The sequence below is a fragment of the Leuciscus leuciscus genome (genome assembly GCF_965113295.1).
Source record: "Leuciscus leuciscus genome assembly, chromosome: 16".
In the NCBI taxonomy this organism is placed as follows: Eukaryota; Metazoa; Chordata; class Actinopteri; order Cypriniformes; family Leuciscidae; genus Leuciscus; species Leuciscus leuciscus.
This window is the reverse complement of record NC_138740.1, coordinates 24,677,521-24,699,221: the sequence shown is the minus strand read 5'-3', so window position 1 is coordinate 24,699,221 and position 21,701 is coordinate 24,677,521. Positions and strand designations below refer to the sequence as shown.

General features: G+C 37.3%; 2 protein-coding genes across 5 annotated transcripts in view; one reads left to right on the top strand and one right to left on the bottom strand.

Moving 5' to 3' along the window:
• tnksa (tankyrase, TRF1-interacting ankyrin-related ADP-ribose polymerase a) overlaps nt 1-10,019 on the top strand; it is a 102,333-nt gene extending 92,314 nt beyond the window's left edge. For all 4 annotated transcript variants that reach the window (XM_082141901.1, XM_082141902.1, XM_082141899.1 and 1 more), the window contains 10 exons: nt 1,025-1,213; nt 1,752-1,989; nt 2,857-2,939; nt 5,204-5,324; nt 5,443-5,540; nt 6,461-6,535; nt 6,658-6,763; nt 6,948-7,134; nt 8,137-8,293; nt 8,395-10,019. In XM_082141901.1, coding sequence (XP_081998027.1) covers nt 1,025-1,213; nt 1,752-1,989; nt 2,857-2,939; nt 5,204-5,324; nt 5,443-5,540; nt 6,461-6,535; nt 6,658-6,763; nt 6,948-7,134; nt 8,137-8,293; nt 8,395-8,481 — 1,341 coding nt within the window. In that variant the 3' untranslated portion in view covers nt 8,482-10,019. The remainder of the gene's footprint in view (nt 1-1,024; nt 1,214-1,751; nt 1,990-2,856; nt 2,940-5,203; nt 5,325-5,442; nt 5,541-6,460; nt 6,536-6,657; nt 6,764-6,947; nt 7,135-8,136; nt 8,294-8,394) is intronic.
• Nucleotides 10,020-12,351: 2,332 nt separating this feature from the next.
• dusp4 (dual specificity phosphatase 4) lies at nt 12,352-17,692 on the bottom strand. Its single transcript, XM_082142021.1, has 4 exons — nt 17,185-17,692; nt 16,140-16,267; nt 15,410-15,629; nt 12,352-13,607 (listed from the first exon to the last, which is right to left on the bottom strand). Exons 1-4 carry the CDS (start codon nt 17,558-17,560, stop codon nt 13,228-13,230), a joined length of 1,104 nt encoding a protein of 367 aa, XP_081998147.1. The 5' UTR covers nt 17,561-17,692; the 3' UTR covers nt 12,352-13,227.
• Nucleotides 17,693-21,701: the final 4,009 nt, after the last annotated feature.

Below are 21,701 nucleotides of genomic sequence, written 5' to 3'. Positions count from 1 at the left end.
AAAACAGGTGAAGAAACAGAAACCAGTGATAGATGCATTGCTTGCACACTTGTAAGCTAACGCGATCTTCAAACATTAAACAGCATATAAATCAAAACTGCCGAACGTTACCGAATGAAATGTTGACTCAGTATGAGCTATAGGACTGTGAAGCTTTGGGAGTGTTGATGGACTCGATCTACTGGATCTGTGTTTTCTGTTTTGAAAATCCATCATTCTGAATCCAATCCGGATGCAGTCTTCGACAAAAACGTGAATTTCTCAGCTTTTTGTTCAAAATGTTGCTTCTTTTTTTTAAAATCAAACTTATCCACATTAAAGTGTTAATAAAAAAAAAAGAGTGAATTTTTTATATATATTGTATGTTCAGATATTCATACAACAAAATATTCTTGGTGCCATGAAAGTGATAATTTGTGAAAATTATAAAAAATGTTGGCACTGGGTGGTCAAAAAAAAAAATGCTGGAATGAAAAAGAGCTTTGTATGAAAAATGTTATCCTCCAGTCAGCTATTAACCACTACCACCTGATCACAAAATGATTTGAACGCGGAAATTGTTTGTCTAATTCATGAACAAATCATTTTATACTGATTTTATCGTCTGATTTATTTTTAAAAAAGAAGAAAAAAAATGATTATTTGATTATTTTGAGTAAATCATATGATTGTTTTGAATCAATTGATTCGCTCAAAACAGTAATTTGATTCACAAATGGAACATAGCTACTTTTCTCATTCACTTGCCAAGTAGAGCTAGGGAGGATGTCTATATTTTAAATCAATGACAGTTTACATTTTGGTTTGTTGTTTACACAAAGCTTTAGAAGAGTGGTAAGGACCACTTTAAAAATATAACTTGGTGACAATCCAGTATATGAAGTCTTAAACCAGGCAAACTTTTACACCAAAGCAAATCTTCCATAGAAAGGTCTATGCTTAATTTTTTTTAATTAACATAAAGGCTTTAAAGATTGTATATTGTACATTAATTTTGTTAATAAGCCTCTGTCTTCCCTTCCAGCATGTGGATATAGCGGCCCTGCTGATCAAATTCAACACCTGTGTAAATGCCACTGATAAATGGGCCTTCACGCCCCTCCACGAGGCTGCACAGAAGGGCCGTACGCAGCTCTGCGCTCTTCTGCTGGCTCATGGGGCCGACCCCACCATGAAGAACCAGGAGGGACAGACGCCGCTGGACTTAGCGACGGTAATGTCTTTAGAAGATACCTTTCACATGGACATCAAAGCACATTTTTATAAATTGCCATTCATTAAACAGAGCTACAGATTTGCATGTCAAGACATAGACCAGTTTAAACACAACATCTATAAAAGATGCTCTGTAGGACTATTTGTTCTGGCTGTAAGATCTCATATGGTTCAGGTGGCATAGACTATCCTGAGAAATTGGGACATTTATCTTCTAAACACATGAGCTGAGGTGTTTAAACCCATATCCCCTGTGTTCAGGCTTGTGCGAAGCAAATGGTAAATCTACCATAACCTTTACTAATTGGGCTCTTGTGGCTGTGCTCATGCCAGGTGCTAATGACACAGCTGTTCTCATCTTTTATTGTCCAATTCTAGACCAAGAAGCCAAACTAATGCTATGTTACAACTACCGTCTAATTTATCCCCTCGCCCATGTGGCATGCTACTGTTACATGACTATTAGATGATTTTAGTTGTATTTAAAACTGATCAGACACAGATTTCTTACGGCGTTCTTTCCCTCTGATCTCCAGGCTGATGATATCCGGGCGCTGCTGATTGATGCCATGCCCCCTGAAGCGCTGCCTAGTTGTTTCAAGCCCCAGGCTACAGTGGTCAGTGCCTCTGTCATCTCTCCAGCATCCACACCTTCCTGCCTGTCCGCCGCCAGCAGCATAGACAATCTGGCCGGGCCCCTGGCAGAGCTGGCTGTACCTGGAGCCTCAGGCCCCGCTGATGGGGCTACTGGATCAGAGAGGAAGGAGGGAGAAAGTAAGTAGATCATGTGTAGGTCTGCAACTAATTAATTTTTGATAAAAATAAGTAAAACATTTGTTGTTGGATATAAAATTTCAGTTTAAAATTAAGAAATGATGCTATATATAAGTTGAAATGCTAACAAAAGTAATAATATTTGATAAGAACAATAACTGTAATGGGATTATAACCAAGAGTCTCTTAGTCTTACATTTATAAAAAAAATAATAAAGAAATTATAGTAAGATTATCTGGGCTGAACTTTCTACCTGTCAGCAGTTAAAACTTAGTGAAATGTGTTGTGAAATATTTGTTTGTAATAATAATAATAATACATGGTGGAGTAATATATAATAATACATACCAGTGCTGTGCAATATACCAGTTCATCCGGTATACCGTTTTCAATTTTTTAATTGTGATTAATCGCATACTTGTCGCAAAATTAAGTATACATCATTTATCTTCTTTAATACGTTCATTTTGTCATAATTTGCTATATCCAGCAAAGTAAACTATCAGATTGAAGGATGATTTTCACAAAACTGTAATAACCAAATGATATCACCATATCATTCACAAATCTGTGCAAACCAAAGCACACAGATCAATTCACAAAACTTTTCACAATACAATGTACAATGCATTTTCCTAATGGGCTTTCTATGTCAAAAACAATTGACATATTCATGAGTTTATGAAAGTTTATATATATATATATATATATATATATATATGTATGTATTAATCAATTAACCAAGATTAATATATATATAGTAGTTATATGTGTAATTGTTAGTTAACCCTAAACCTAAATGTAATAAAGCCCTAAATGTTTGATTATAGTTCTATGAGATATGATGTTTTTGTTTTTCTCTATAGTTACAATTCTGGATATGAACATCAATCAGTTCCTGAAGAGTTTGTGTTTGGAGCATTTGCGGGATATTTTTGAGCGGGAACAGGTAAGGTCACTTCCTAGGATCAAATCAATTTCAGTCATCTCAATCTCATCAGTTCCACTCCACACATTAAATTGCCAGCTGTCCCATGTAGAGAGGCCTGCTGTTGTTTCCTGAAGAGAACCCTAGGCCCTTCTCGTCAAAGTTATGTAAATGCGATGACATCTGTGGCCTCGTATTATCTACTTTCAATATACTCTCTCTCAGCACCTTGGCTTTATAATTTCCAGTCATCTTCTCTTCAGCCGGAAGCTGTGAGATTACTAGTGTCTCCCGATCTTTATAGTCGCGAGAGAGATCCTGGGTGATGGGTCTGACCTCTACGCCTCTTCTTTTGATTAATACAGTTGTGCCGCTCCCTCACACTGAGCTCAGGACTGTTGTTCCTCTGGCTTTTCTTCTTCTCGGCTTCAACTCAGTAAGGGTGAGCCGTGGGACGCGATTGGCACGCTGTGCCAGACCCGCCACTCATTTGCACATAGATGAACAGAAATGGTCTTGGCGGCCACCAGCTGGGAAGAGCGCTTGATGTGAGGGGCTGAAATCAGTTCTGATTGTGGCTTTAGTAAGACGCATTCATCTGTCTCACAGTGACTCACTCGTCTGCTCGCTCTCCATCTTATTCTGCCTCGCTGTGCTTATGGGAGATGGAGCATGAAGAGGCAACAGTTTTGCAGAGACGGTGCGAAAGACTTGAGTGCAAATGAGATTGAGGACACGCTCTCAGATCTCATACGCACACCAATGCCGTCATTAGACGCATCTGATTTAAGCCTCGGCACAGTTTAGAGCTGTCTCCTCACTTTACTAGAGCCGTCAGAAGGGCAGCATGCAAATATTTGTCATTTTTAGATGTCTTCTGTATGTCTGCTGCATTTCCACTTCCCTTTGAATAGAGATGCGTCATGCTGGTTGACCAGTTGACTAGTCCAACATTTGATAAATGAATTAGTGAGGTTGTCTAGTTCATTCTTATGTTCTAATGTTTTGCTATGATATTTTACATTTTAATTATTAGTTTGCATGGTAAAACCATTTTGGACAGCTGTGTCTTTAAATTCATCTGTTTAAAAGCACCACTCTTGGTTGGGTTCCCTACTCTCATAGAATTAAAATTATGATTAAAACTTTCCAGTTATAGTTATTTTTATAGTTATCGTCCTTGATTAAGTCAGCTAGTCGGTTTTTGAAGGTTTTGCACTAGTCTGTAGTAAATCTGCTGCAGTTCTTTTTCAGCTTTGGCACAAATGAAAACTTCGCCAAAAGAATTAAAGAGAATTGGAATCTTTCCAGCTGTGACCATCACACCTTCACTGCTATAATGGCCAGTCCTGCGAGTCCTATCGATTGAAGTGCACAGTGCTTCCTGAGAGAGAGAGAGAGAGAGAGAGGGAGAGAGGGCAGTTGGCAGCTCCTGGGCTAATGGCTTTTGACAGAGCTATCATAGATGTGATGCATTGCCAATAAGTGGGCCATTGGAATTGAGAGTGTGAGAGTTTGAGATTACACAGGCTGAGGCTGAGTCAAGGGTGATGAGGGCTCATTCACTTCCATTCATACAATGTATTCAAAAGTTTATAAGTATGATTTTTTTTTTTTTTTTGAAAGAAGTCTCTTATGCTCAAAATATATATCAGTTTGGCCATATTCATTGAAACCCGATATAATTTCACATGCTTAGTCCAGTGTGATTAAACCTTAATGCTCTCTGTAAGACACACGCTGCCTCAACGGCTCCCTGCCTCAGTCTAGCATGCGCAAATCGCCATCTGCGTGTTTGCTTTTGTCTGCTTTGTACCGTGTAGGAGGCATATTCAGCAATAATCATTCTTTGTGTTATGAGTCACACGCGATACTATCCATCCAAGCCTCCTGCCGCTCTAAGAGTTTATCATCTCAGTAGGAGGAAGTTTCACATACCAACACGCTGAGAAAATGAAAAATTGCACTGTTGGCTGTTTTTGATGCAGTCGAAATTGGACTTGAAATGAGATGCTTAATGCCATTTTTAATTTACATTTACATTTATGCATTTCGCAGACGCTTTTATCCAAAGCGACTTGCATTGCATTTCAAGGTACACATTTACATTCTTATCAGGTCTTGCATTCCCTGGGAATCGAACCCATTACCTTGGCGTTGCAAGAACCAACTATCTACTGTTTGAGCTACAGGAAAGCTTTTAATTGCAACTTCATGTGATTTGGTTGTGCCTGCAGACTACTTTAGTTTCCCTTGTTCTGATTGGTGTTCACTTGTTGTATTAGATTTCGCTCGATGTGCTGGCTGACATGGGGCACGAGGAGCTCAAGGAGATCGGGATCAATGCATACGGGCACAGACACAAACTCATCAAAGGCATTGAGAGGCTGCTGGGCGGTCAACAAGGTCAGCTCAGAAGCGTTTAGCTCCAGCTTCTCTCTTAAACACCATCTGTTCATGACTAAGCAAACCACGGTGCACTGAGGTAACTTATAGTTTTATGTGTTGGTGTGCTTCCTAACAGGTGCCAACCCATACCTGACATTCCACTGTGCGAGTCAAGGCACGGTGCTGATCGACCTGGCACCTGATGACAAAGAGTTTCAGTCAGTAGAGGAGGAGGTGAGAGTGCACTCCGAATCAGCAGATCTAGGAGCCTTTTCCTTCCAAAGCATGTGAAATAATATTCCAGATTATAAAATGGATAGTTCTTGTACTAGATGCTGATTATGCGGATATTTTTAGGCTTTATTTATGTGTGTATTTATTTTATTTATTCATTTATTTTGTGGTGATACGCAATTAAACATGCATTAACAACCTTCAACAACTAAATTAACTAAACTAAATATTTTCCTTGATCATACAGTTTTTTTGTGATGACTATGGTTTTAGTGGTGTTAGTGTGCAACAAGTTACAACTTATTTATAGTCTTACAGTATATATGGTCTTATTTGATCAATTTTACTTTGCAGTAAAAGTTATTACATATATATATAGTCTTATATAACTTGGTTGTAGTCCTATTTTTGTATTATTTTAGTGTGAGACTAGTTAGTCTTTTTTATTTTAGTGTGTGATAAGTAACTTTTTAATAGTATTAACCTATTGTAATCTTATTTTATTTTTCTTTGGTGTGATAAAATGTAGCTTTATATATCTGATTTAATTTTAATTTTTTATTTTAGTGTATTTTATTTTATAAATTTTGTGTATTTTATAGTTATTTATAGTTATTAAACTTATTTGTAGACTTATTTTTTTATTTCTTTTTTTATTTTGTGTTAATTTACTTGTTTATAGTATAATAGAACTCATTTGTGGTCTTATGTTATTTAAAAATATATATATTTTAGTGTGTGAGCTATTATTTTAATCTTAGATAACTTATTTAGCCTTAAGTTACTTAAGATAAGTTAGTTAGCTCTCATATATAACATTATTTAACATTTTATTTTACCCTATTGAAGGGCTGCGTGGTCTTGAATAGTTGTTTTTATGTAACATAGTATGTAACAAATAATTATGTTTTTGTTTACAGCTACAAAGTACGATCAGAGAGCACAGGGATGGTGGCAATGCGGGGGGTGTCTTCAGCAGGTACAACATCCTGAAGGTGAGTGCATTTTTCTATTTTCTTTTCTATTCATTCTAGACGCGTTTGATTAGTTCGTTTATGGTTCAAATGTTTGATGAACATCTAAGCAACGATGTCAACTTTGTACAATGTTGATACAGATTCAGAAGGTGGTGAACAAGAAGCTGAGGGAGCGATACTCACACAGGCAGAAGGAGATCGCAGACGAGAACCACAACCACCACAACGAGCGCATGCTCTTTCACGGTACTGCTCCAGCTCACGGTCACGAGATGAATGGCCTGTTTTAAAAAGCTATTTGGGAAAGTTCAAGCTACAAAAGAACCTTTTTTCCTGCATATCAGACTCAAAAGCTTCTTTCAAACAATGTTATCTCAGTTTTCCAGTTTTTACATAAGAATAATCAACTTCCTTTTTCTTCATCTACAAGGGTCACCATTCATCAACGCCATCATCCATAAAGGGTTTGATGAGAGGCACGCCTACATAGGGGGGATGTTTGGGGCAGGGATCTACTTTGCAGAGAACTCCTCGAAAAGCAACCAGTATGTGTACGGCATCGGAGGAGGGACGGGCTGCCCCACACATAAAGACCGCTCCTGTTACATCTGTCACAGGTACATACACATCTGATTCTTCCTCTTTTTTGAGTCTGATGGCGATATCCATGGGCTTTTAAGGTTATCAGCTAGCTAGTGACTAAAATAACTTCTAGCTGGTTCTTTTTATCGTTGCCATTTTATTTTATCTTAATATCCGGATGTTAGGGAGAAGAAGAAAACACTTTTTTTTTGTGAAATTAATCTGTTTATGCCATGGACATCGGTTATGTTCATTTTTGCTGGCTCCTTTGAAGGTATCTTGAGTAAAACGGCTCTGTATTTTACAAAGCACTTACAAATGACCTGAACTGGAAGCGATGCAACCTGTTTTACAGAATACGGAAGTTTGTTGCAAAAGATCCTAGATTAGCTCTCAATATGATTTGTTGTTTATCAATGATAAAACCGTAGTACTTACCCTAAATGACCAGCTGATGGTGCTGTCTCTCCTATAATCCAGTGCTTCTCAACAGGTTTAGTACAAGTGTTTATTGTACAAAAGTGTAAAGAAAATCAGACACTGTATAATTACAATCATGAACACTGATTAAAATTCTAATTACTAAAATGAATTAATCTAAAACTATCCATGGATGTAGGCTACTACTATGTAATAATTTATTTACACATAAGCTTTCATACATGTCCTATTCAGTGTGCAGAAAGCTCAAAGGTTTCCAAATTTTGTGTGCATTTATATATATAATATGCACACAAAATTTGGGTATATATATATTATTTAAAATTATTATAGTGTATTGTAAATTATATTGTAATTATAAACATAAATCTGTATATATAACAAATGCAAATTTTAATTTTTTTAAATAATTGTATTATATTATATATTTTTTTCCAAATGCTGTTTTTATTTTAAATTATTTAATTAATATATGATGAATTATACTGTAATAATTATAATTTAAAAATGATCATTTATATGTATTATTATTATAATTTCATTAAAACATAATGTTATAGTTTTATTTATTGCAAATATAATTGTGCTGTTTGCAGGCAGATGCTGTTTTGCCGGGTGACTTTGGGTAAATCCTTCTTGCAATTCAGTGCCATGAAGATGGCCCACGCTCCTCCAGGGCACCATTCCGTCATCGGCCGACCCAGCGTCAACGGCCTAGCCTACGCCGAATATGTCATCTACCGAGGAGAACAGGTGAGAGGGCTCAGATATTTAACAACTGAAAATACAAACGCACAACATTAAAACAAATATTTAAGGTAGTAGATATTCAGTCAATTTTTGTGTTTTTGCAGGCCTACCCAGAGTACCTCATCACATACCAGATCATCAAGCCAGACAGCACACCTCCTTCCCCAGCAGCGGCGGAGCAGAAGTCCTAGTCTACGCGGGTCCCAGATCAGCGGCCCTGCAAAACACTCAGACTGTTACCCAGACATTTCACACACATCCACAGACGCCTCCTCATGTTCACTCACCCGTAAGCCTCTGCACTGCCTCTTTAATTTGCAGTTATGCTCCATTTCTGTCCTCGTGAGTGTTTACAAGAAAGAGTTGCCTTGGCTGGCCGTGTCTTGGACCTCCTCTTCAGGTCAAAGGTCAGGACATAGGCCACAGCGTTGCTTCAGGGCTCAGTGAAAGGACTGCCCCGTGAAAGACAACAAGTGACCTCTTCCCTGTCATTTTACGTGATCTAACACTGTTCAAGCATTAGCTTACTTTGAAACGGTTTTACTAGTACTGTGATTAATTACCCATTTTATTTTCATCAATATGACTCACAATAACAGACCAAGTCTCAAAGGATCTGACATTTCAGCAATCCTCCTTTCCATTATTGAAGTTCACTAAAGACCCAGAAAATCTCATTGTTGTTGTTTTTTTCTTTTTTCTTTATGCATTGTTGTTTAAAAAAAGCCTTAGAGGGGTTTTAAAGCAAAAAGAATGTTGTTGCAGAGACCAGAGCATTTATTCAAAAAGCCTTTGACCACAAAATAGCTAAATCATTTTTTTTTTTTTTTTTTTTTTTTTTTTTACACATTTTTTACATATCTTTGCACAGGAACACTGGTCAGAATGTCCCATTCCATTGTCATAGCATAATCGGAAAATGAATCTTTTAAAAAATTTGCACTTTTAAGCAGGACTTAAGTTATTCAAAATAAAAAAAGACATAGGTTAAAAATAATTCCAGTAATGTACAGGTTGTGTAACGGACAATGCCTTTGTATAGCTTTTAATGTTGTTTACTGATTCAGAGTGGGGTTTTATTACTGTAGTATTGTAAAGGAAGTGGGAATTTTTGCTTTCAGATCTTTTCTTCAATATTTTCAGACAACCATGTGACTCCGCTTTGGAAGTCGTTCCTTTTGCTTTTGGCTTGTTTTGGATCACAACCACGGGAATTCCTAAATCTTGTTCATTCCAGTCCTGTTTCTCTGGGGTCAGAGAAACGCCCTCTTTTACGAGGGTGTCCGTAACATTTTAACTGTTACACACTACTGATATCAGCATTCATGTTACAGAATGAAATGAAGGACATGGCTCTACCTCTGGAAGTCTCATGGTTTGGTTGCTTTGCTCAGGTGTAGTTTGTTGTTCTGTACACGTGTACTGGAGGACATCTGCCTTACTCTTGGACTCTCTGTGTTCAATCCAGAGAGAGAGAGAGAGAGATAGAGAGAGCAGACCTTTCTTCTCCTCTTAGTAGTATGAGCACAGACATGGCCACTGCTCCCCTCAAGCCAATACGTGGGAGATTAACTCCTGAACTATTTCTCAATTCTCTGAACTGTATTTTTATTTTATTTCCATCTTCCTGTGAAATTTAATCAGAAACGGCTTGTCTACCGTAAGCCATCTGCGGATTAATCAAACACTCAATCATGTAAAATGGTCTTAATAAAGTACATGTCATAAATACTGTCTGCTCTCTTTTTTTCACACTTGCTGAACCCTTATTCAGTTTCCTTATCAATTATAGGATAGTAAATCAAATAATATTAGGTCATATTTTTATTATTAAATATTATTTTACAGTACAATTGGATGGGGGGGTAAAAAAACGTGCATCACAATAAGTGTAATTGTGATTGTCAAGAAATGTGTTCACCAAACAGAATTTTAACAAAGTTTAGTGACAACATGTTACAATGTTTACATGGTACAATGACTGTTTTTATTATAGCTTGACACAAATTTCATGATTTAAATTCTTGTGGTTTGATTCCGATCTTGATTCAATATTGACTCATTTGGATAAATATTATGTACAGTAGATGTTAATTTTTCTCAAAAAAAAAAAAATCTCACCTAATACTGTAAACAGAGAGCCCTATGAGCTGGTATTATTAAAGGTTAAAAATAACAAATTAAATTAAATATAATGCGTTCATTTTTTTACTTTTGACATAAGTAAAAAATATTATAAATATGTAATATAATGCACATATTTAGCTAAATACTCCTCTCTATAGCTTTTTTTTTTTGACAACTAACGTGCTATGGTCATTAAATGGCTTTCCTGAGGTATGCTAAATATAATGTTATGAGACAATTGTTCTCCTGCTGTTTTATTGACCTCTTTCTGTAGTTGAAAAACACTGATTGATCGATATTATGTATGTGACATATATACATTTCGGTAAGTTGTACTATCTTTCAACATAGCTGCTTTTGTTCATTCGTGTTTAACTAGTAGTAAAGAGAGAGATCGGTTTATGTGCTGCTTTAAAGGGATAGTTCACTCAAAAATGAAAATTGTGTCATCACTTACTCAACCTCATGTTGTTCTAAACCTGTATGGGTTTCTCTGTTCTGTTGAAGAATGTCGGTACACAAAATAAGATATTTTGAAGAATGTCCGTAACCAAACAGTTGATGGACCCCATTGACTTCCATAGTATTTTTTTTCCCCACTATGGAAGTCAATGGGGTCCATCAACTGTTTGGTTACCGACATTCTTCAAAATAACTTCTTTTGTGTTCAACAGAACAGAGAAACCCATACAGGTTTAGAACAACACGAGGTTGAGTAAGTGATGACACAATTTTCATTTTTGAGTGAACTATCCCTTTAACTGAGGCGCTAGAGCGATCTGTCACGTCACATTTACAAGCGCCAAAACGGTATTTGTTGTTTGAATTGACAGAATCTGAGAGCTGAGAATTTTTTTCATATGTCAGTATCCTCTTTGCTTCGCGATTTTTCTCTGGGTAAGAAAATGGTTGTGAGGTGTGAAAAGTGTCGAATGCGTGAGAGTTGGCAGCCACACTTTACTAAACCCTTGTGAAGTAACGTTAGGCCTAACGTTACATGACGATATATTTAGAGGCCTAACGGTGCAGCTGCATTCACGGAAAGTCATGGAATACCTGGAAATATCAGGTAATTTTAAAATGGAAATTACTAATATTCATGTTCTAGTTATGCTCTGCTTTGAAATATTCAATCCAAATCGCTTTTGTGTAACGTTAGAGTAGAATTTGGTGTTCCATTTATGAGTGAATATGTTCAGTCATGTCGGTTTTTTCAACTAATCATTCGAACGTCTTCATAAAATTGTCTGAATAATTCATTAGTGAATCGGTCTGAATTAAAAACCACAATTCAGCCATAAATGACTGGAAAGGTCGTTCAATTTATATGGAGATTCATTGGTCAAACGCTGGCAAGTGGCAACCCTGTTTGTGTGATCTGTTGCTATGGTACATTTCAGCTTCAAACTAATTTATCACATTTAATGAAATATTATCAGAAACACACTGAAGCAAAACTGCAATTACAAAATAATGTTTTTCTTTAGACGTTTTACAGTTTAGCTACAGTGTGTCTGATGGTTAAGTGGAAAAATATGATCAAGGAACACACCAGTGTTTTGTTTTCCAGCGAACTTCTCGTTAAATAAGTGGGTAGGATTGAGTCAGAATTGACCATGACGTGAATGCAGCTTACAGAACACACGTCAGAGGGCGCTGTGACTCTTCAAAAATAACTTCCATTGAACCTATTCAAAATTCTACCCTCATCTATCAGATAAAAGCTAAATCACTTCTCCTGCATAATAGCGCGCTCTATTCTTTTATATCTTTTCTTAGTTCATGTAAGATATAATGAGATGGCTCATGTTCTATTCATTTTACAAAATTATTGCAATATTACTTAAAGGCCTACTGCTATAGAGCCAAATATGATCCCATAGATTTGTAGATCTGTAGATTTTGTTCTTCTATACAATTAAATCACGCCACACTTTCATTAGAGAACACAGTTTATATTTAACAATGACAATCGTGAGATAAATAAAATGTACATATAATACAACGGAACATGGTAGAGTTAAAAAAAAATCCTAACCCTCTGAATGATTATTGCCATGAGCGTTCAGACAATAACATTTCACAAGTACAGTAAAAATTATTGCATTCATCTCATCAGTGATTGACAGACAAACAGACCATGTAATATGCCAAAAAAAACGATGCTTGGTTAAAACTTCAATTCCGGTTGCTAAACAAACCTCAAATAAATTTTGCATCACTTAAAAGTGCTATAAAAGGTGCCCACAATCTCATAAAAAAAAGAAGTAGGTCCCAACACACATACACATACCATCTGCTATATGGACTCTTCAAGTTTCCCTCACAGAGCTTCTCAGGGGGGAATAATAAAAAGCAAATTGACTCATAGGAAAGTGGCTTCCCAATAATCCCATTCCCAACTTCCAGTGTAAAAAGGTTCAGTGTACAACCCAGCATCATCCTGTCTATTAATGAGAACATTCCATGCGGAAGAACGCCACAGTCATTATTGGTAAGGCATACAGCAGAAATAATTCATAAGATATCCTCAGTACAAATTGGCAAAGAAAATCAGACGTTTAAAATCGTGATCATACAATATAACAAAAGAAAACAGAACATACAGTGCTTTGGTGGCGACTGGGAGGAAGGAGAATCAGGTTATTGCTCTGCTCTGTGACAGGAACGGATCGATATTGCAGATTGAAATGCTTTGAATGTCTCGTTCGCGATCAGTCCGAAGGAAAGGTGAGTAAAAGTGTTTGTGTACCTTCTCTGTACAAGGCACTGACAAATGCTAAACGAACTTGATGAAAGACAGCAGTGTATCAGCAGCTTGGTGATGTTGTGATGGGACTCTGTAGGTACGTGAGGCTGCTGGGCTGGCTGTGCGCCACCACTGACACGGGGAAGCTGAAGATGAAGGGTGACGTGGGGGTGGAGGAAGACTTGGGGCCTAGAGTGGCGGAAGGGCTGGCGGCCTCTACAGAACAGGAAGTGGCCAGGACCTGCGACTCGAACTGCAGGAGCTGACCCATGAAGCTGAAGTTGGGGGAGATGATACTGCGCCGCTGTTTCACGAACTCGAAGGCCTCTTCCAGACGCACCCGCTTCTTCTTCATCAGGTACGCCAGGCAGATAGTGGCCGACCGCGAGATGCCGGCCTGACAGTGCACCAGAACACGGCCGTTGGAATCTTTGACAGAGTCTGAGGAAAGAGCAGAGAGTTTTGTTAAGCACAGATAAAGCTCAGATGAGTCATCTTACCGCATAAGCAGTGAAGCTGACGTCCGCAACTTTTTGAAATATCATTGAAAGCAATGAGGCATATGTTGATTCGAAAACCGATCTGAAGGGTTCACTTGAGTTCATTCAGCAAACAATTAGTCAGACTGATTCGAAAAAATTAACTTTGTGAATTTTTTTAGAACTAGCTATTCATTAAATAAACCGGCGCAGACAACTCAAGTTTTTGGGAATCAAACTATGCTGATCGTGGCATGGGTTACCTTTGGTTTTGCATGCAGCCCTCGAATGGAACTCAAAACTAAATATTTTTCTTGCCAATATTTTATGTCTCATTACATTCAGTTCAGGCTGCAATCTCACAATCACTACTTGGATAAAAAACAATTTGAAATTTGTGCTTGAAACATGTCTTGAGATTGAACAGTGAAAACTAGACTGACTATGAAGGTCAACTAAATTATTATTATTACACAACTTAGAGTGAGAATGTAAAGTGTTTTTCAGTCAACACTGGATTTAATTATCTCCTGTGCATCACTAGAATCAAAAAGCCTATCCAATCAGACAGGAGGGTTTCTGATTGACATGTAAAACAACCAATCAATAAAATATAAACGATTTGTAATTTATAAAAAGATACAAATAAAATAAGTGAACAATTAAATCTAAAATAAAACGTCGCTAAAATGAAATCATAAAATAATACAACATTTTCAAAACTATAATATCCCTGTTACTAGTTTAACAGTTTGATATACACAATGATCCGTGTGTATTATTACCACTCAAAACACCCGATAATAAGGACAGTGCATTTCTAGAATACATGTATAACTGGTTTTTACACATTCACCAAAAGCTGATAGTCACAGTTGGACAACAAGCACTCAACACCCCGGCAAAATAGTCTGGGGTGGAATTCACACTCATAAACACAGACACCTCCTGCTATAACTAATAAGCTGCCAATTAAAAAAAAAATGACGTGCATGGAACAAAGAGAAAATAACCTCGGTATCAAAATATTAGTCAGATGTCTTTCTTCATGTGCACTTGACTGTCTGCATATATGCACAGCCATACACACCCAGATCTGAGGTAACTCCAGTATCAAGGCACCCCTGAATGGAGGATGAGTCAGACTCTGGTCCCTAAGCTCTGCACTCTGACGCATACATACAAGCACACACACACACACACACACACACACACACACCTAGGACGGTGCGATCAAATGCGGCAAGCCTTCTTGTGGGCCTAGCTTTAGTGCAGAGGATGCTGAGCTGAAATTGGATATACAGGACACCCCCCCAACCTCACTCAGTTGCGGAAACCCTTTTATAAGGAAGACCCACCCATACCGCAGCATTCCTCCTGTATTTTGCACCTTTGACGTGGGCCTTTCATTTTCATCATTGCATTTATCTATATATCAAAACACATTCAAACATATTCTTCAAGCTTCTTTATGCTACATGTATAAATGACAAGCTGAGCTATTGTAATGGGTGCTAGCCTAAAAAGGAGGGTGTAATTGTTGCAAAAGCTCTGCAATGCAGATCAACGTTTTAATTGCTGATTAAATGCATGTCATTTGCAGTTAAAAGGACCTATAACGACCAAGACTAATTTACGGGCCAACGGTTACACCTACCCTAACCCTCGAAACACCAATTTACATACATACATACATACATACATGCATACATGAAATAAATTAGGCTATATTTTTTATTCAAAATAAATAAAAAATCATCATACCTATAAATTCAATGGCTTCAATGAACCAAGAGCTGATGTCCTCCTTATGGTTGTCTTCCACCGGGATACACTTGTACTGGTAATCCCCTTCAAAATGGTTTGGGCAGTTTGAAGATACATTCAATAGAGCAGAAATGCCCATACGATCTAGCATGTCCTTTTTAGACGCATGGAGAGCACTGCCAAGAAATAAAAAGGGGAGGATTTCCACAGGCCCACCCTGTAATAAAAAAGGGACAACAACTTAATTAATAATATTACATATTTAATATATTTTAATAATAATAATAAGAAATGCATTTATTAATTCAAATCTAAATGGTTTTATTAATTTGTCCTTATATTCATCAAATTACAGGCTCTTCTCAATAAATGATGAAAAGCATTTATAACCGATTACACTTACACCTCTATTTGCTATAAAAAGGTCACTCTAAAAATGTCCAGTTTATTTATTCGGGAAATTCGTATTGATTTGGCCCGCTGTTATGTCATTGGTGGCCTGCTTAACAAGCTGTAGAGACAGGAAGTGATCGATGTGGGAATCAACACTGAAGCGTACTGACACAGTACACCCCCGTTACAGAGGAAGGCCGGACGAACGCACTCAAAAGTACTGCTATATCAGCCGGAAAGAGCAGCGGATGACAGCAGTCAACAGGACGTTTAATGTTACACAACGCTGCCCATTAGCTGACCTCAAAGTATCCAGCGCTGCTAATGTAGTTACCTGGTCATGCTGGGGAGTTGCGCAGAAGGTGCAGCTGGTCTCCACACTGGACTGAGGGCTGGATACGGGCAGTGTTTTGGTTTTCAAACAGTAATCGGGATACTGTGTGGAAAATCTGTCGTAGCCTCCTATAAAGTGAAGAAGAAAAAAAAACATATTAATGCATTTGTCCAAACTGTATCCAGCTTAAATATCTAATATGAACTGCTGAACTGTTGGGCGTTTAAAGGGGTTTTAGGACTAGCCAGACCAGCTTGAATCATCTAAATGAATTTTATTTGCCCTTAATTGGTATTTGAATGGGATATTTTTTATTGTTTTGAGGTCAGACAGAGGTTGCACTTACACTTAAGAGACCACCTTAACACAATTTTCACATTTCAAGAACACAAAGATAATGCAGTAAATGACTGATCACTTGTAACATTTATTAACCATGATAATCTAAAAAAAACAACAACAAAAAAACAGATCGGACATTTTAATTTAGGCCCACTCTTTTCAGGCAAGCCGTAAAACATTTTGAATAAAAATAGACAGTCTTAAATTATTATCAAGCCTCGCAATTTAACACACTAAAAAGGGCATACATTTTTCAAATGCAGGAATCTCTATTAAAATAAAATGTGAGGCATATTTAATAGTTGGTTTGTGTCTATGAACAGGTGGAAATTATTGTCAAGGTGTGAATATTCTCTTCAGAGTGTGGAGGCTGGTTTCTAAATGGTCAAACAGCTCAAGGTGGTCAAGTTGGAACATGTTACCTGGTCAGCCAGCAAATGACCAGCCTGGACCAGCTTAGACCAGCTACCATGTTCCAAAAACAGCTAGGCTACTATCTTAAGCTGGATTTTCCAGCAGGGAATAGCCTACATTACATCATTATCTTAGAGCAGACATGATGCTTAGATTTAACCAGTCAAAACATCTATGCAACAGATATTTCAGAGCATGCAGCTTTATTTCAAATCATACGGTTGCATCAAGAAATACAATAACACTATATAAAAAATAATAATTCCGTGTAGTGTAGATTTGAATTTACCTTTTAGCAGATAGACTTCTGTCCTATATGTATCCCTACACAAAGCGTTATGCACGAGGGTGATTGTGCTGTCTTCTCTCATAGTGTTTGTATCGGAGGTCCGCTCATCGTACAAGATCACGGCGGAGTACAGCCCTGATTTAAGACGGGCTCTCGCTTCGTCGTCACCGGACAGAATCTGGTCCAAACTAACGGAGCCTTTCGCTCGCCTCCGAACTATTGTGTTACAGCGAATATTTACGGCACCGCGAAGGTGACCTGCGCTGAACGCTAGGAACGATCTGCAGTCCAAAAGAAGACTTTTCGCACTGTCGTCCTTCATCAACCTCTTCAAAACGCTGCAATCCATTTCACTAAGTTCGTCCATTGTGACCATTTTCCTCCTCCGATGGGGACTGGTCACCGCCAAATTGTGGTTTAATGAAAATAATACGTCAAATCCAACGTTGGCAGTGCGCAGTGTAATGTTGTGTTACCCTCCTGAGAGCTTTACTACCAGAGGCAGTTCTCTTTCCGTTTTATGAATGGGCTTCAGACGATCGCTCCATAAAAGGATCGCGACGTCACAATGGAGATGACGTCTGCTACGAGCTCCATTCACTGGCGCTCTTCATTCATGAGAGTCAGCGACGATCGATGGTGACCGCCGTCACCTTCTAAACCAGAATTCAGCCATCGAATATTTCTTTTGAGCTGACGAAACTGCTTGCTGAAATTAAATTTGAAGAAGGTCTAAAGTAAACAATATGTGAAAAGAGGATCCATTAACATGGATGATACACCCACGGCAAAACGACGACCAAATAAAGCGCCTGTAAACACGAATTCACTGTGTACACAATTTTATTTGAACAAGAATATAAAAATAGCATATACAATCTGTTAATTAGTTAACTGTAAAATATTTTAATTATATATATATATATATATATATATATATATTGGACATGTAGTATTGTTTTCTGTAAGCGGTTAGAAGAAGCACATAGTGAACTGTCATAAATTATACTAGGCTATTATATTTTTAAACACTTTTTTCAGGCTTTTTTACAAGTTAAAAGTGCAATTATTGGAAAAGGAGTGTTCCCATAATTCTCTTCGCGAACCATCTCATTTGTTTATATATTGAAAACGGTGCGGTAGGAGGCAACGAGGCAGTTAGTTATTCTTTGTATATACGTTAGGTATGTTGACATAGCAACCGCGCCCTGCGAACATTCTGTCTCAATAATTTGTTCCAAACTGCGTGGTACTGTATATTGTAGCCTACTGTATAGGCTATTAAAGTGTTTTAGTTTTTATTTTATGTCGTGTAAGTAAAACATATCCACATATCCATTTTTATCCACAACCTAGTTTTGTGTAACAGGCCTAGGCCTACTGTGAATACGGTTTGTTTGTCGAATAGCCCTAGATCATATAGGAGAGACTATTTTTTGATTATTTTTTTACACACATCGTGTGGTTTCCATTGGTAAGTATGCTTTTCAAAAAATGTTAAGATTTTGAGTAGGCCTACCTTGATATTCAATTATTTTATAGCCTAATTAAATCAATGTAGGCCTACTATTAGGTACTGTAATCTGATCACTGTCCTATAATTCATATTATTCACAATAATGTTCTGATAACTGGATGTATTTTATGGTCTTACTATGTGTAAAGAGTTCATTATTGCTGATTAATCATCATTTCCCTACAGGGGGTTTTAGGAACCTGTCTGATTTGATGGAGGCATGTGGGTGAGTTCTTTATTGACTCATGGGATTAAGAAAGCCCCTAGTTAATGAGTTAACATGGTTATCAGTAAAGATAAGCCTTCGAATGCTGAGCTTCCTCTGGTGGGGTTTACTTATTTCAGATGTCATCTGTAAAATGAAATAAACATTTGTTAAACAAACAAAAAATACAACACTTTATATGATTTTATTTGAAAGAAAATTCTGCCCTAATGGTGCTTATTTTGTATTAGTTTTATGTTTAAAACACATTATATCTAAAGTTTTCTTAATGAATTCAAAGTTGCATTCTCAACAACCAATTAAAACAACTTAAACATATAGGCCTACCTTTTTTTTTTTTTTTTTTTTTTTATTGCTTCCATCACTATGTGTGGATTTGAAGGAATGGTTTTGCATTTTAAAACATGCTGTGTTTTTCAGTTCCTCCGGATCTCGAATATAAAATATTTGCATGATTTAACACAAGCTTGTTCATGAGACGCCAGTATTTGCATAGTGCTTTTCCATCATTGCTTCAGTTGAGCATATAGATAGGAAGGTTCTCTATCCAATAGATGTGTTAACGTTATCATATGACACATCCTCCCTTCCCCCCTCTGCTCCAGCAGAGCTGTGAACGTGCATGGCTTTGCATTCATTTGTGACGGAAAACAATTCATTAACACTTTCTAAATCAAATTGTGGAGTGTTAAAGAATTTTTTACTGCTAAGTGATTTTAGTCTAGTCTATTTAATATGCCATTTATTTATAAAAAGTGTGAAATCTTATATTTTCCTGCTGTGTCTATTTCATCAGTTCTATAAAGTCCAAATGTGTAGATATCTTCTTAAAGCAGTTGTTTTGTTTGGATAATATATAGAACATAGACAGATTTCAAAATTAAATGATATGTGAAGCACATCTAGACCACCTTATAAGCAAGGTAATATTATCCAGAGAGTAATTTGCACAGAACAAAAGGGTCTTTATTTTTGTCTTGACAACTTTCTGAGTCTTTGGTATGGTAATGTATAACCATGTTGATGTGTTTGGTCTTTGCGGAATAGATCTGTTGCTGTTGGTTATTGCTGCTGCAGAGCAAGTACAGGACTTGCTACTGGCAAGACATACATGACGCTGCTGTGAGCAAGTAAGAAATATTGTTGCTGCTGCACAATATAGCCTAACATACATGAATTAGCCTACCTGTAGCAGATCAATACAGGTGGAGCTGGGAAAGGTGGAGGGTTTCTGAAATGTACTGTACTGCTATAGCAAATGGTGACAAAGTATTTAAAGGTTTAGCAGCGAGCTCAATGGCTGCTGATACAGCAGAAACCAAACAGCTGTGCCCTAGAAAATGACGTGATTGCATGCTTGAGTTAAGGACCTATCAGCCCTCACATCTAGATGACAGAACTTTGTATAAATGAAAATTAGCAATGGGGTCCATCATATTTGGGGGTCCGTGATATCAAAAGGTTTGAAAACCCCTTGCTCTAGACAATGTATAGAGATTTGAATGTCTCAGAGTGGAAAGGAGTTGGTGACGATTCCTGGTGAAGCCATGTGGCCTGTCGCCATGGCAGCTCAGTGCATGTGTGTAGTGCTCTGCGTTATCATGGGGGACCATGGGTAAATCATAGCTGTCATAGCAACGAAGCGATGGCACATGAAGAAACTGCAAAAGGATGATGTGGTGACTCTGCCCAGGGGAGGAGCAGCCACTTTGAGCCGAGCGCTTGACGTCAAACTCACCACCACATCTGTGATGTGTGTTTATGTGTGAGGATTGATAGCGGGTTGGGACTGAGGCTGATTTCATTTTTATAGTATGGAGAGAAGGATGCTATAATCTGAGCATTAGGCTATAGCTATGCTTTTTCACATGTAGCCTACCATTTGTACTCATGTGGCAAACAGGAAGTGGTTTAGTCCTGGGGTATGGAACATGAGTCATTGGATACAACACGGTCGACCTCATTATACTGGTCCCACCCAAGAGTCATGTGCTCTCTCTCTTAAAATCATTCATTAAACATACATACCCCTGCGTATTCAACCCATTTAGCCATTTCCTGTGTGTACAACGGGAAGATGCTCCCTTGAGAATGTCCTGTCAGTTCAGAGACTGTCACTTGTGCCTGACTGCGCGGTTTTTCTTTGTATGCATTGTTCGGTTCATGGTTTTCAAGGATTTGACTGGTCTTAGATCATGTGACAGATGATTGTAGGCCAAAATACTGAATAGTTTGAAATGAACAACAATTAATTCAGGAAGAGGATTATTTTCCCATTTAAAAGTTAATAGGTTAATAAGTTAATTTTGCTATCCAACTATATGATTATACACTCTTAGAAGAAATGGTTTTATATAGAACCTTAAAGGGTTCTGTCAGATGCTTAATACCTTTTAGGGGTTCCGATCATCATTTTATGAATTTAGTTTAAAATGTTATGAATAAAACATACTTTATCACTAGAAAAATAAATAAATGAACGACCCATTAAACATGAAAGCATAATGCAATCTTAAGACATTTCTCATTATATAGAGTGTTTTGGCACTCTAAAACTGAGTCAAGAACCCTAGGTTTCTATATAGAACTTTTTCTTTTAAGAGTAAATGTTTTATTTTCATAATTTCCCTGGCCATACAGATATATATATATATATTTATCTCTATCATCCATAGCTGAAATTTCAGCCAGTTCAATAGTGAAATATGACAGTTACTATGCACTCAGTTGCATTTAAAGAGCATGCTAGTTTGTTATTGTTTTTTATAATGTTGT